The sequence below is a fragment of the Cucurbita pepo genome, chromosome LG09 (genome assembly GCF_002806865.2).
Source record: "Cucurbita pepo subsp. pepo cultivar mu-cu-16 chromosome LG09, ASM280686v2, whole genome shotgun sequence".
NCBI classification, from domain to species: domain Eukaryota; kingdom Viridiplantae; phylum Streptophyta; class Magnoliopsida; order Cucurbitales; family Cucurbitaceae; genus Cucurbita; species Cucurbita pepo.
Window position 1 is genome coordinate 730,169 of NC_036646.1, and position 15,171 is coordinate 745,339.

At 37.2% G+C, this 15,171-nt stretch overlaps 2 protein-coding genes across 2 annotated transcripts in view; both read right to left on the bottom strand.

Annotated features, from left to right (window-relative positions):
- Window positions 1–827: 827 nt before the first annotated feature.
- On the bottom strand, window positions 828–4,339 carry LOC111802354. Its single transcript, XM_023686684.1, has 5 exons — window positions 3,755–4,339; window positions 3,096–3,503; window positions 2,680–3,009; window positions 2,545–2,595; window positions 828–2,279 (listed from the first exon to the last, which is right to left on the bottom strand). The coding sequence occupies exons 1-5, from the start codon at window positions 4,290–4,292 to the stop codon at window positions 829–831; spliced, it is 2,778 nt and encodes a 925-aa protein (XP_023542452.1). The 5' UTR covers window positions 4,293–4,339; the 3' UTR covers window position 828.
- A 9,715-nt stretch (window positions 4,340–14,054) lies between these two features.
- The window catches only part of LOC111801325 (transcription factor bHLH118), a 1,564-nt gene continuing 447 nt past the window's right edge, over window positions 14,055–15,171 (bottom strand). The window contains exons 2-3 of the mRNA XM_023685277.1: window positions 14,628–14,960; window positions 14,055–14,201 (exon numbers count right to left, since the gene is read on the bottom strand). Coding sequence (XP_023541045.1) covers window positions 14,115–14,201; window positions 14,628–14,960 — 420 coding nt within the window. The 3' untranslated portion in view covers window positions 14,055–14,114. The remainder of the gene's footprint in view (window positions 14,202–14,627; window positions 14,961–15,171) is intronic.

Genomic DNA, 15,171 nt, shown 5'->3' on the forward strand with positions numbered 1-15,171 from the left:
CTAAATGAAAAAGCTAAAATATTTCGTGAGGCTACCAGGTTTCTAGGTGATCGAGGGTGAATATTTTTTCTTTTGGTTTATATGTCGGGTATATACGGCTCTTGATTCTTTAATTAGTACGTGATTGTATACCACCACTAATAAACACCAGAATAAGCGATCTTCACGGTCACGAACAAAGATAGAATCAGACCGATTCTCTAAATGCTTTTCTGGATATTGCTCAATGTTCCGACTATTCACGGAACGTGAGTGAGAAGCAGATGAATATCGGCCGATGTGTCACCACCCCCAAGATGTATGCACTTTCAACCTAGTTTGGATTCATAGTTCATAGTCAATATCATACTAGTGTAGAGGTCGTATTTGAAAGTTCGATAATCTCACTAACCGAACTACTCTAGAGGATTAATCTAATCATGTTCATCATCTAAACCCTCCATAGTTCAAATCAAAAGGCAAAGATTCAAGAAATGACAACAATGAAAATGATTGAAGATTATTCGGATGAAAAGAAAAACAAACCCGTGAAAAAAGGGAAAATTTTAATAAAAAACACTGTTGAACTTACACATCAGTCCTGAAAATTGGCTGCTCTGATCTGATTAAACACGACGGCAACCACTTTTTCGATCAGAAACAGCCGCCATTTTTCGAAGCTAGAGCTTGCCAGACCAGAATTACCAGACACCCACTTCCTGTTTCAGTCACTTTTTTTCTTTTTTTTCTTTAATTTTAAGGTAAATTTTTTATTCTCTCAACAACACATCAAAACACAACAACAAAAAAAAAAAAAAAANTTCTTTAACAAACTCTCATCTCTTACTGTCAAATCAACCCACCACCGGCTGCTCCGGTTGACGTTGACAGAGACGACTGAAGCTGCAGCAGGTGGTGGTAACAGTCGGCGGCGGTTGGCCGGTGCTCAGGGTTTTGATCCATACACCGGTTTTGAAGTTCATTCAACATCTTCGGAATCCCAATTAACCCACAAGTTTTAATCAAAAATCCCACTCCCCACATATCCACTTTCACCCCATGCAAACCCCTTTCCATTTCCGGCGCGTGCCTTCCACTCGCTGCCGTGGCTTCACCGTACGGGTAAATCTGCGGCGCTCCAACCGCCTCTTCAAACCCACAAAGAATCCACTCCCCGGTGGCTGTCTCATCGTCGTTTGTTTTTTTCATCACCTTTTCCCAACAAATATCTCTATGCATGAAACACAAATCGTGCAATGCCACAAGCGCTTTGGTCACGTTTTTGAGTGCCTCAATTAATTGATCATAGCTTGTGGGCTTCAATCTGCAAACCCTTGGCTTAAAAACCAATGCCAAATCTTCCTCGGATGCTCCGAAGATGAATTCCGAATGAGGGATTCTTTGATCCAAGACATCATAAATCTCTTTCGCCGCCGTCCACTTCCTTCTACAAGAGAAAATTTTGGTCACCAAATTTGGCGTCATTTCCACCACAATTCCATTTCCCATATCAATTCTCTCAAAATCACTATAAATTGGCAATTTCTTGCATCGATCGGCTAACAATGATAAAACACCACCAATTCTATAACATGGGACCAACGCCTTCAATCTCTCACTAGGTGTTGATAAATCCAACGAATATAGATCGGTTCGGACGACTCGGTTGTCTCGACCTCGACTTAGTGAACAAAATGTTACCAAGAACCCTATGGTGTAGTAACCTAATAAATAAGGGATGTCTAAATAGGTCCAAAGTAGCTTCTCCACTATTGAATTAGAGGGGTCGAGATCTTGGTGACCATCTTTGATTTGATCAGTTTCTTCACCTCTCCATAAACAAAAATTTCTGATGAATCCCGTTAAATTTGGCCATTGATCTTGCAAACTATGAATGTTGGTGGATGAAGGTGAATTGGGTTTGCGGATTATTTGCATTTCCATGCAACAAAACTCGGAAACAAGGCGGTTGATGCAATCATCCCAAAGGCCTATGAATGAGTCTCGACTTGAAGGGGGTGTTGTAGTGCTAATACAAGGGTTGGTGCGTATGATAGGACATAAAATCTCGTAAATGAAGGATTTGCAATCTACCATTTCGGTTGTGGTTGTAAAGAACACCTCTTTCCCTTGTGGTAAGTATGCATATACATCCTTTCGAATTGGGAATCGAAGCTCTTCCGATGGCGGTTCTTGTATGTGCCATGGAAGCTCCGATAAGCTCGGAAGAGATAGCGGCGGGATTCTAAGACACCCGACATAGTATTCCGTTGAATCTTGATAATTCCACAAAGAACTTGCTGAACAAAAACCGATTAGGTCCCCTAAAGTTAGCCATAGTCCACGTACCAAATACTTGCCAAACCCACATCAACGATAGATTAAACTAGCTCAAGTCCACTGCTAGCAGATATTGTCTTTTTTGGTTTTCCCTTCAAAGTTTTTAAAACGTGTCTGCTAGGGAGAGGTTTCCACACTCTTATAAGGAGTGTTTCGTTCTCCTCCTAACCGACGTGGATCTTACAATATTCATATTGAAAATGAGTAGAAAGTCGGTGAACTTACATCTTGAAGAGAGTTCGGTGGAGTGAAGAATTGGGGGTCTCTCATGAGGAACTGACATGAACACGATCAGCCAATGTTAGATCAATTAGAGAGATGATAAGAAAAAGTAAAGAACAAAATGATGATGAAGCGAACCAGTGGAAGTGTAGAATGGGGATTTTCTTCTGCCAAACACTTTGATTTGCTGTCCGGGAACGAATCTATCAACTGAGAGGCCCTTAAGAGGGCCATCGTCATTACATTCCATAGTGCAAGCAACCATGGATTCATCAAAGAAAGTTAGCTCGTCAGCATTCAAAAAGCTACATCCTTCAACTCTAATCATCCCTCCTCTCTGCTCTTCACTTCCTTCTTCACCCCACAAACTCACTGATTCCTCCCATACCATTCTTACTTTCCCAATTCGACGAACACTACTACAATCAACCGAAGCATAATCGACTCGAAACACTTGTTTTTCTCGACCTACACGAAAAAGAATATGAACAAAAGATTAAATTCATTGCAGTTCATCAACTAAACTTCTAAATTCACTCAATTGGATCACTTACTCAAAATTGGGAGGTGTTCTTCTGTAAAGGGAGGGGGTGGAGGGAGGGGTCTAGTTAGAGGAAGAATTGGGGTAGGTTTTGTTCTCATTTTGGAACCCATAAATTGTGAAAGCTCTTCAAAAACTTGTTCATCAAAAGAGGCTGGAAGTCTATGGAGCTTACGCTCATAAGGTGAGAGACGAAAGTAGCTTTTTCCCATTAGTTGCTCTCTCTCTCCTCCTCTTTCCCATTCATAAACCTTTCTAAATTCACCCAACATGTTGTCCCACTTTGTCCCTGCCGTTTTAGCATCTCTATTAACACCATGTTTTTGGAGATACTCAGCCACTTCCCTATCTTTATCCGCCCTTGTTTTCCCACTTCCTCTTCCCCCTTGACCTCCCATAATGCCACCCTCATCCGATCCACCTGCAAAAATGGCAATCAAAATTTAATTATTGGAAGAAACGATGATGACCCATGTGTTGAATCTTCATAAAAATTGAAAAAGTTTGAAACTAAGGATGACCCATGTGTTGAATCTTCATAAAAATGAAAACTTTTGATGACCCATGTGTTGAATCTTCATAAAAATTGAAAAAGTTGGAAATTTTAGATGAATTGGAGAGACATTTTTGAAAAAAAAAAAAGAACCTAATTTAACAGTTGTTTTGTGCGACCTTGATATTGGACCCTCCAAGCCCTAGCTAACCACAACATCTCATTAGGTTTCCAGACTGGGCTAACATACTTCCCCTTTCTGTATTGTGGCTGATTTTGAGATTCCCCTTCTCCTTTATTCCCCGTCGTCAACGGCAAAGGGGAATGAGAAGGAGATGATGTTGTATCCGACGACGACGCAGCGGCGGTTCCGGCCGGACGTTGTGACGGCGAGGGACTGGAGTCACTGCCTACAATGGCTATTTGTGGCTGAAATGATGATGGAGATGGCACAAGCTTCCATTGGCCCGCCGAGTATCTCGTCCGCTTTGGGTTCACAGCCTCAAACGGCGGAGTATTTCCAGTTCCAGTGGGAAGATAGAGAGGCGTAGAGATAAAAGGAGTGGAAGAGTCATGGTGGTGAAAGTGGCGGCGATGCAGGTGGCCGCCGCCACCGCCGCCGTTTGGAGGCCTTGTTTCTAAAGAATCATCTAATGGGTGTTTAGGAGAAGAGGAATCATAGTCGTGTTGGTGAGAAGTTTCAGTGTTTTCAGGCATAGTCTAGAAATTATGAGGCCAAAGGTAAAAGAGCTAAAAATGAAGTGTTTAGAGAAGAAGAAGTAGCAGCAGCGTTGGAGTTGAGGGAGAATGAGACTTAGTTAAACCACAAAAAAGGGTCCAATTGGGGTTTGGAGTTTTACCTATTTTTGCTATATTTTGGCCAAGTCCTAGAAATATTCATTATTAATGCGACGAGAGAGAGAGAGAGAGAGGGCACCAAAAGGCATGCTAAATAAAAGCATGTAATAAGTAATAACCAAATCAAACCAAACACAAACTAATAAATGAATGGAAAAAAGTGAGCGTTGTTGGTGTATTTGTGGTGGGGAGAAGTGGGATGAAGGATAAGTGCGAGATCCTACCGAGAACGAAATATCCTTTATAAGGATGTGGAAACCTCCTTTATCCAATGTGTTTTGAGCTTAAACTAATACAACGAGATGAGTGATATAAGGGTGTGGAAACCTCCTCTATCAGACACGTTTTGAACTTGAACTATTACAACGAGACAAGTGATATAAGGGTATGGAAAACTCTCGTATTAGACGCGTTTTAAGCTTGGACTATTTTAGTGTGTTAATGTTGTGCGTAAAGAGAGAAGAGAACCTAAAATCAGCGTAGAGTGAGGGAGTGTAAGTGGAAAGAGAGAGGGAGAGAGAGAGAGAAAGGGGTTAGCTTTTGTTTGGCAGCCTAAGGATGTGGACTGTTCGAATCGATGGGCTCTGCTCCAATGCCTTGCTCTTCGCACTCTTGGCTCTCTCTCTCTCTCTCTCTCCTCCAACCCTATTTGATTCACTGTCTCAAAAGTCAAATGGGGTTTGTATTTGGTAAGTAAGTACGTCTTTTATCACATCCTAACATCAACAAAAATAGAGTAGCTATCATCAACTATTGTAACAAAGTCATGAGCTTTTCTAATGTTTCTTCAAAACACTACATTATTACTTGTTCATCTTTCTTAGTACATTGTCCTGTCTTTTTAGACCATTTTTTCAACTTTCATGTGAATTTCAATTTCAATTTCAATTTTTTTTTTAATCGAAAATATGTATCTTAGTAATAACGTGTTCTAATTATTTTGTAAGATCGTAGTTTAAGCTAGGAAGGTTTTTTTAAAGAAAAAAGTATGATATATTTATAATTAAGACAAACAGGGAATTTGTTGGTGTAGTAGAGAAACATTAGTTTGTAAGTTTGAGATCCCACATCGGTTTGGAGAGGGAAACGAAACATTCTTTGTAAGAATGTGGAAACTTCCCTTTAGTAGACGCGTTTTAAAAACCTTGAGAAAAGCCCGAAAAGAATAGCTCAAATATAACAATATCTGCTAGTAGTGGGCATGGGCGATTAAATCAAACTAGATGATAGTTAAAGGGGTCTCTAATGAATGAGAAATGTGGTTATGAGAGTAAGCGGAGTTGGACGGACTACTTTTCACGATCTCATTCATACCTCGAGGAGTGAGTTATTGTTTTGATCGAGGGTTAAGTTAGTGTACTTCAAAAGCGGTTAAGTACTCGATGAGATAGAATTCAAATGTGTCAATTCCAAAATACACGATTAAATAGACACATGTAATAAATCTGAAGCATTGGAGGGTACCGAAAGACTTATGAATAGTTGGCAACTAAACACGAGAGTTGTGATCGTTACAAGATTTAACCTATCATCGTATTATACAAACTAATGATAATCATGCACTACCTATACTAGCAAAGTCACGAGAGCTTATGCTATTGTAAAGGTTTGTTATTCCACCCTCGTAACTTTTATGTACTAATTTCTATGAGATAAACACATGGAAGATTAACTACTTAGAGCTTATTAGTGAATGAGAGCCAATAATTACTAGAAACCCAACAAATAAAAGTACAAAAAAATCTCACCTTTGTTCAAGCTTCCCACGCTCTCCCTGAGTTTGCAACCACTAGGAGCTCATTGCTGCGTTCCAGCACATGTCAAGGCAGTGTGTTTCAAAGTCGATTCTTGTTGATGCGCCTCAACCTGCAAAAACAGCGCTACCCCATCATGCTCTACCGCACCAAAGCCTATTTTCATTTGGCTAACTTTCTTAACATGCTCAACTTGCACCGTCTATGAAGATATAATGAGGAGGGTACGGTTTTGCATACTCGAAAGCTCAATGATTCAAGATCTGTTTCACCACTTTGTGTCGAGTTGCATAAATTTTATCACTAAAACAGGAAAACAATTAAGATCATGTGGGAGTTCATATTTTTTCAAGAGGGGTTTGATGAGTTCATAAGTTGATGATTATATAATGTGTTTGGTACTCTGTGGTGGGCAGTATGAGGACTGTTTTGTGTAGTTTCCTAATGGGTGTTATGTCTTCGTTTGAAACCATTCCTCATGAGATGTTGTTTTCAAAGCTTTTGGCCCACAAATCCATGTCCTTCCATATAACAAAAGAATAACATCCCTTCTTTTATACCTTTTTTCTCCATTTCATTTTATGGACCATCACTTCCTTACAACACTACAAATGGTTTATCTTCGGATCATATATGGATATCATAAGAGTTACCCGAGTTTCTTTCCTTCTTAGAAGCGAGTCTGAATGGGAGCAATCAACAAACTGCATCTTCCTTTTCGATAGTTCAATCTTAGAAACTCCAAAATTAAGCGTGTTTTACTTAGAGCATTTCTATATTTGATGATCTCCTGAGAATCTTCTTAGAAAAATGTGAGGGATGATAAAGTATGTTGAAATGACATGTATTGATCTGTGAGGATAATATTTATTCTTAGAAGGGATGAGTAAGTTACCCAACCATGTCTCGAGTGATGAAAGGGAATGTTGAAACTATCAGATGTCGAATTAAGATTCCACATCCTGGGCATGAGTCGTTACCCTATCACATATACAAATTCCAAATCTTGACCTGAATCCTAAACGTGTAAATCGTGACACGATCATCTATAACTAGAAGTTCCCATTCACCCTGGGCCTCTTCCAACTCTTACCCTTCAGAGATTGCAACCATTGAAACTAAATCTAATAATATAATTGAAATAATATCAATTATTAAGTTTAATTCAATGGGAAAAGTTTAATGTAGTGTTCACATTATTTAAAGCCGAACATAAGATAATTGTTATCAAATTGCACGATTACAACCCCAAAGTAATTAAGTTCTCTTTATATTAATTAACACTTATGTGTGCTTTAACTACCTTCTCCTGCATTATCTACACCATTCAATTTCACTCACTTTTTTGAGTTCTTGTTTATTGCTTGTTATTTTCATCGCTAATTTTTTAAATTTCAATGATTTTATGGGTTATGATGATTTTCTACACATGGGTAATGGACCCTAAGTTCTCACCCTTCTATATATTGTTTAATTATTGGAAAAGACTCGGAAAAAAAATCAATAATTGAATTGAATCATGGACAAAATCAAGAGTTCGTGTGAGATCTCACATCAGTTGGAGAGAGAAACGAAACATTTCTTATAAGAGTGTGAAAATCACTCCCAACGAGACGCATTTTTAAAATTGTGAGACTAACGGGTCAAATTGAACAATATTTGTTAGTAGTGAACTTAGACTATTACCGATGATATCAGAGCTAGATATGGAGTGATGTGTCAGTGAGGCCAGTGGGCCCTCAAGGGGTAAATTGTGAGATCTTACATGGGTTGTGAGATTTTATACGTAATGGGCCAAAGCGGACAGATTCTCATTCATTTGAGTTATATCCTTCCCACCTACTCGGTCCATCCTTAGAAAACCCTCACCTGAGATTGGCAACGCCAATAGCAGCCCCACGCGCAACCGCCTACAACATGTTGCACCTCGTGGCCTCTATTTTTCTCAATCGACCAACGCTTTTCAATGAAGCTCTAGACTCCGAATGAGTTTTAGAGCATGAATGGTTAGTTATATTAACATGCCCAAGTGCCCAAGTGAAGGTATAAGGGAAGCATTCAGGTTCCATGTCCCAGCACTAAATAGCACAAACCGACACATAAAAAACGTCAAACATCTGAATATACAAAGAGAGTGATAAAAGTAGTAAAAATTTAAGATGAATCCAAAGCCGCTGCACACAGGCAGTATGAGTACTAAACGTGAGCCTTGGAATTTGATATACCGCTAAGTTTTTGTGTGATTGCGTGCAAATAAAGCTGCACCAGTGAAGATGGACCATTCATATAAATGCCCTCCCTTTTCTCTCTCTCTCTCACAAACCCTAAACCCTCATTACAATCACCCACAACTTTAGGCCGGCTGCCCTTAACCCTAAACCCTAAAACCTCTTACACTATGTGCAAAATATTTATGTTATTCATCCACATGCACTGACACCCATCAGGGTTTCTTCATATTTTGAATCCAATACATGCATGCCGTATTTGGGTCCCTTATTGGTACCATTTTGCTCTGCTTTTTTAACTACAACAATTGTACTTTTGGGATCTGGGAACAAACCCCCTTAAAAATGCTTTAATTTTGCCTCTACCACCTCTTCACTTCTCTAAGCATTGCTTTCCTTTGCTTTGGAATTGAATTGGTTCCCATAAAAGCAACGCAATTTAAACCCCACCAATGCCTCATGCCTTCTTTTTTTTACTCTTCTTTTCCTCCCATGCCCTACAAAAGCTATACCAAAATCCCCTTTTCCTTGCTTTATCTTTAAGTTTTTTTCTTTTTGAGAATTTTAGTTTTGATGCTCACCAAATACTATACGCGTCTTTGTCGATAACTCAATTTTAGAGACTTTAAAGTTAGGCGTGATTAGCTTAAAACAATTCTTTGGATGTTATAAGGTGGTGAGAAGAGAATGTTAAGGATTGTTGGAGTGTCGCGTTAGCTAACTAAGAGGAAGATCATGAGTACATAAGTGAAGAACACTTTCTCTATTAGTATGATATCTTTTAGGGAAATCAAAAGGAAACCCACGAGAGCTTATGCTCAAAGTGGATAATATCATACGAATACGAGTGTGGAGGTTTGGTGTTTTTCTAACATGGTATTAGAGATGTGTCTTAACTTAGTCTGTTAATAGTAGAATCCTCGAGGATTGAACAAAAAAAGTTGTGAGCTTCGAAAGTATAGTCCTAGTGACTCAAATGTCTAAAAAAACGTGTAGTTTGTTCAAAAGTTCCATAGAAAAAGTTGAGCTTTTATAACAATTCAAGCCCACCGCTAGTAGATATTGTCATTTTTAGGCTTCCTCTTTCGGGTTTCCCCTCAAAGTTTTTAAAACGTGTTTGCTAGAGAGGTTTTCACACCCTTATGAAAGAAGAATGTTTTGTTTCCTTCTCCAACCGACGTGGGATCTCACAATACACCCTCCCTTCGAGAAGAGCGTCCTCACTTACACTCGTTACTCGATTCAATCAATGTAGATTCTCACAATGTCTTGATGGGATCATTTACCCTTTACTTTTTTTATGTTTTCTAAATCTACATCAACATAAATTTGAAAAGAAATAAAGAGAACAAAAGGCAAGAAACAATTCATTAATTTCTGCTAATATGTTATGTCCTAAACCTGCATGTGACACATGCTTATTTAAATTCAGCATTTACACGAATTTGAAGGTGAAATTAGATATTAATTAAAGTTAATAATAAGAAAGTAGATTATGTAATAAATAATCCACAACTCCCCAAGCTCTCTTTAATGTTATAAAATGGTTATGACCACTAAGACGGCTGTGAGTGTGGATATATTAATTAATGACATCAATTCAACCCTCCATCTACCTTCCTTTTAAGATCATAATTTAATGCCAAATTAATTTTTCAATTATTAAACTTACCACTTTAATCTCATCATTTAATACTTTTCAGAACAAAAATAATAATACTTGATTTGAATTACAACCCCGATGGATAGTTATGGTAACCCTAAACCCAATGGATTGGCCCTTCCTTCTTAGCCCAATATTCAGATCTTCACTTTAACTTTGGGCTGCAATTTTTGTTCATCTCATAGATATGATAACCTCTTAGAGATTTTCCATTTTGTTTGAGCTCGGGTTTGTAGGTTACATAAACATCTCTTTCATTTTCATTCATACTAGGTCATGTTAAAGTATCGGTTTAAGCTCACGGCGAGTAAATATTCTCTATTTTGGTCTCAGCCTCACGGTTTTAAAACGTGTCTAATGTGGAGACAGTCTAACCCTATTCTGACCCGTGTCTAGAACCGTTCGTCTCTTTGACTCTTGTGCTTAAATGAGAGACCCCATCAGGAATGAGCTTTGCAAAACCAAAATCAGAAACTTTTGTTTCGATCTCTGTGTATTATATGAAGTTTAGTGGATATTTACTAAGTCATGGATGTGATGAGAGTCTAGAAGTACTCTATCTATTTTCCTTTTCTTTTTCAGGTATTCACAGATTATCGGTCGAGGTGGATGAGCATTTTAGAAATGTGCAGTAATAGAGGAGATCGTTCCAGATCGTCAATCAATCTTTTGTATTTCGTTTTACAATTGTATCTCAAACCCATTTTCTCTTTTGTAATAAATTCAAATGGTTCGTCGTATAATTGAATTTTATTTTATATTTAATTTTGACAAAGATGAGAAAACCATAAGAAACCCAACTTATTTTAACAATCTGATACCCAATATGACACTTAATTAGGGCATCCTTTCACTCAAAGGATCATGAAACACCATCTAATGAAGCAAAGAAGCTCCCAAATCCGTGTAATAAAGCAAGCAAAAGTTATGCATAGCTAGCTGGTATTGTTTCTTTTTGTATATCTATCTTATATAATATTATGTATACTTTGAAATGTGTTTGAGCTCACCAACTCTCTGGGTCCTATCTCAGATCTTCTAGCTCATCAACTCTTTGGTGCAGTTCATGAAGATCACTCCTTGAATGGAGGCATAATATTAAAAGGCAAACTTTGGTGGGCACTACTGTAGTGCTGCAGTTGGTAATGTATTTTGAAGGTCAAAAGCTGGTCGTGGCACCAACCAGTATCAAACATCATATCTCCCCAAGATAGGGTATCCTTTTTTCTATGTCCACTCTCATTTATTTGGTGAGCTACCACGGATAGGCTATTACACTGTACTCTTCTTCGTCTAATAATCTATGATTTAAAATTTAGATTTGACATTTAATAGTTTCGACATTCTTGTTAATTTATTGAGATATGATCATATTACATGTTTATTTTGAACTAATTCTAAGAGTGGAGACCATCTCCACGCACTAACATGAGTCCTAGGAAGTTTTTATGAGATCATCTAGCATAAGATTGCTTCAAGTCAAGCTCACTTAACTTTGAAGTTTCTATGTGACACTAGAAAGGGGTACATGAATGAAACGAGATCACATCTGAATGAAAGCGATCTTGAAAATAGGATGGCTAAGAAAAACTTAAAGGAAATGATAGTTACTACGATTCTGTTCGGTGACTCAATCACAAGAACTTCATGGTTAAAAGTGCTTTGATTGAAGAAATTCTATATTGGGTGATCTTTTAAGAATTTTCCTAGGAGGCAGGTGAGTTAAGACAAAATATCATGATAGGACCTATGTTGATCCGTGAGGATAGTCTTCACTCTTAGAAGTGAGAAGTAGATAACATGATCATGTTGCATGGGATGCAAGAAAACGCTAGGGACATTAGATGTTGAATTCTATTTCGAATCCTGAGCATGAGTCGTTACATTTTATACACTATACCATGTAAGATTCAGTTGTCATCCCCTCCGAGCTCTCTCTCATTCATTTTTTTTTATCTCTCACGCATACACCTCTCCCCCTCTCTTCTTCACTCCCGTCACTCTCTCTCAGACCCCATGTAGCATCCTTCGATCGCACCTCCTTTGATGTTCGATTCCAACACCGCTCATATCAATAATCATCGACAAGTCCTTCTCACTCGACTTAAATATTAAAAAATAAAACTATCTTTAAGAAGATCGAACCATCCCCCTTTAAAATAAAAAGGTAGTTAACCTATGCTATAAATGGGATATCATCGAGTGTATACATATCCCCTTGGGGGAAGCATTGACATTATTTTATGTTTCTAACACAAAGTGCTTGCAATTATAGAGTATAAAACCATTGAACCAACAAACATTGGACCACTTTATGAACATGGTCACTCTCATTTTGTAAACAAACCAATAGAAACATTGCAAAAGTAAAGGCATTTCTACAAAAGTTGCTCCTTTTTATCATTATTTTAGTGCTCCTTTGATACTTTGAACTACTACAACCCTACTTTCTTTTTAAATTTCTAAGTGGGTATATCATAAACTTACCCTGTGATACTCAATCCATGACCCAAACAACAGCTCCACATTGAGATTATAGCACCTTGCAAACCCTGTAAAACACATAATATTGACTTCTGCCTTTCCATCCAATCATTGAGTATCAAAGTGAAGCAACCCTTTACCTTGTTCTTAGTATATAAACATGGCTGTCCAACAATATTTTTCCTTAATATATGGAAAAAGAAAAGATCACATGTTGATTTGCTCAATTTCATTACTCCACTTTTATGTATAAAGCTTTACATTCTCTATCACTTTTACTTTATAATAAACTATTTTGTAGAAATGAATTATTTTCTACGAACAACTCATCATGAGTTTATGTCGTAATCAATTAAGTTCAGCCTAAGTCCACCGTTAGTAGATATTGTACGCTTTGACCTGTTACTATCGCCACCAGTCTCACTGTTTCAAAATACGTCTGCTAGGGAGAGATTTTAACGCCCTTATAAAAAATGATTCGATACCCTCTTCAACCGAGGTGCGATTTCACATTAAGTCCAACCATGATTATTTCGACCATCCATTTTTATATCCCTTCCTAACCCTGAAAACGTTGATTACACAAAATGAGTATCACTCTGGTCTCTTAGTGAGCATTATGGGAGCTGTTATGGATAATATGAATAGAAAGGATGTCAGCTAATTGGCAGACAAAACATCCTGACCAGGATTTGGATGGTTGAGTTGGTATCTTTTAAGTATAAACCCCATTTGTGGTTACAAAATAATGATAATACCTCAATCATGAGAACCCAATTTCTAAATTTTTAATTCCAAAATTAAACTATTATCATTTATTCTTGATGCAAGTATGAAATGAAAACTAAAAAAACACACACAAGAAGCTAGCCACCCTTAGATATATCAATCTTGTAAAATATATATATATATATATATATATATATATATATATATATATATATATATAGTTCATCGGTAATTAACATGTATTATATATATATAACGGTATGAACACAGAAATGTTCATAGTTTCTTACGTAAATACAACATTTGTATAGACAAGACAACGACAGAAGCTCATCATTAACCAAGTATACGAACAATAGAGTAGAACTCTTCAGCTAGAAAAATAGAACAATAATCTTCAAAACAGAAAAAAAAAAAGATAATGCTCATATTCAAAACAATAATTGCACCATAGCCTAATTCATATATAAGTCCTACCTATGATGCCTGTTCTTCATGTTAGAGCGATAGGAATGATTCCGAGATTGATATGCATCTATTTAAACATGCTCGAACGACTTCTTTTCTATGGATATCAGGTTTGGCACCGATTTCCACTTATTCATAAACTTATAAAACCCATTATTCTGTGGACATGCATGAATTAAAATTGAAAAATATGGTTTCAATGTACTTATATTAGAAAGTTTAGAAGGCAAAAGAACAGCTAGGTTTGAAATAGAAGCCAGATTCTTATATGGTACAAAGAAAAGTTATTCTGAAAAAAAAAAAAAAAAAGGGAAAAAGTAAAGCCTAATTAATCATAGACAACAAGTAATTAATGTTAATCTGTTACTTGTTTCAGCTGTGGCACTGCTTCTGTAAGCTTCTTTCCAAGCTGACTGAGATCAAGGGTGGTTGAATCACTAACCTGCATGTTCGAAATTTGTAAAGCCGAATCCATTTGAACGAACGATACCAGTCGAGTTTGATAATCATTTTGATTTTGATTTCTGTTCTTACGAATTAAGCTTTAGTGGTTGAACGTATTCGTTTCAAAAACAAGTTTAAAACTTTAACAGCCCCATATCTTCTAGCGATGGGTTTTGACACAGTTACAAATGATACCAGAGCCAGATACTGATCAGCTGGTCGGTGGATTGTGAGATCCCACATTAGCCGGGGGAACGAAACACCCTTTATAAGGGTGTGAAAATCTCTCCTAACAGACACGTTTTAAAACTTCACCTAAAGCTTAGACGGTTACACAAACTAAAAGAACTATGCATAGAAAATGATAGACCCATCAAAGAAATAAAATTGTTATCAAACGAGACTCTCGAAGCAATAATCTTACCTCCATTTGAATGGTGTGCATTGATTTGTCGTTCATCGTGGTCGAACCACAGCGGACGACATCCAACCCTTGATCAACAATTACTTTCAAGATTCTTGAAAGGGGAAATCCATGGAAATCATTTGTTATGATCAAGATTTCAAGTCCTCCATCAAAGGAGCTAACTTTGAAGCTGCAAATTGGAGTCTGTCCTCTTGATATTTCTAAGTCATTTGAACTATTATACAGCTTCTTCAATTCATCTCTTTTAGCTTCAAACTCTTTGATTTTCTTCTTCTGATACTTTATATAATTCACCGCCCCATTCATTTGATCCGATATCGCCCTTTTCCCCTGAAATCAACACCAAAAAAAAAACCCTTTTAGAAACTCCAAGAACAACACCAAAAAGCTACGATTTTTAGCGATGTAAACAAAAATTCATCAAAAGGGTTGCTTAATTTTGGGATAAAACAACCGGATCTAAGTGGGTTCATACAAAATCACACAAAAAAAAAAAAAAAAAAAAAAAAAAAAAAAAAAAAAAAAAAAAAAAAAAAAAAAA

Coding starts and splice junctions, on each gene's coding strand:
- LOC111802354 (XM_023686684.1), bottom strand. CDS start 4,292: ATGCCTGAAAACACTGAAACTTCTCACCAACACGACTATGATTCCTCT. Junction 3,010..3,095: donor AGAACACCTCCCAATTTTGA/GTAAGTGATCCA, acceptor TTTTTCGTGTAG/GTCGAGAAAAACAAGTGTTT. Junction 2,596..2,679: donor CCCATTCTACACTTCCACTG/GTTCGCTTCATC, acceptor TGTTCATGTCAG/TTCCTCATGAGAGACCCCCA.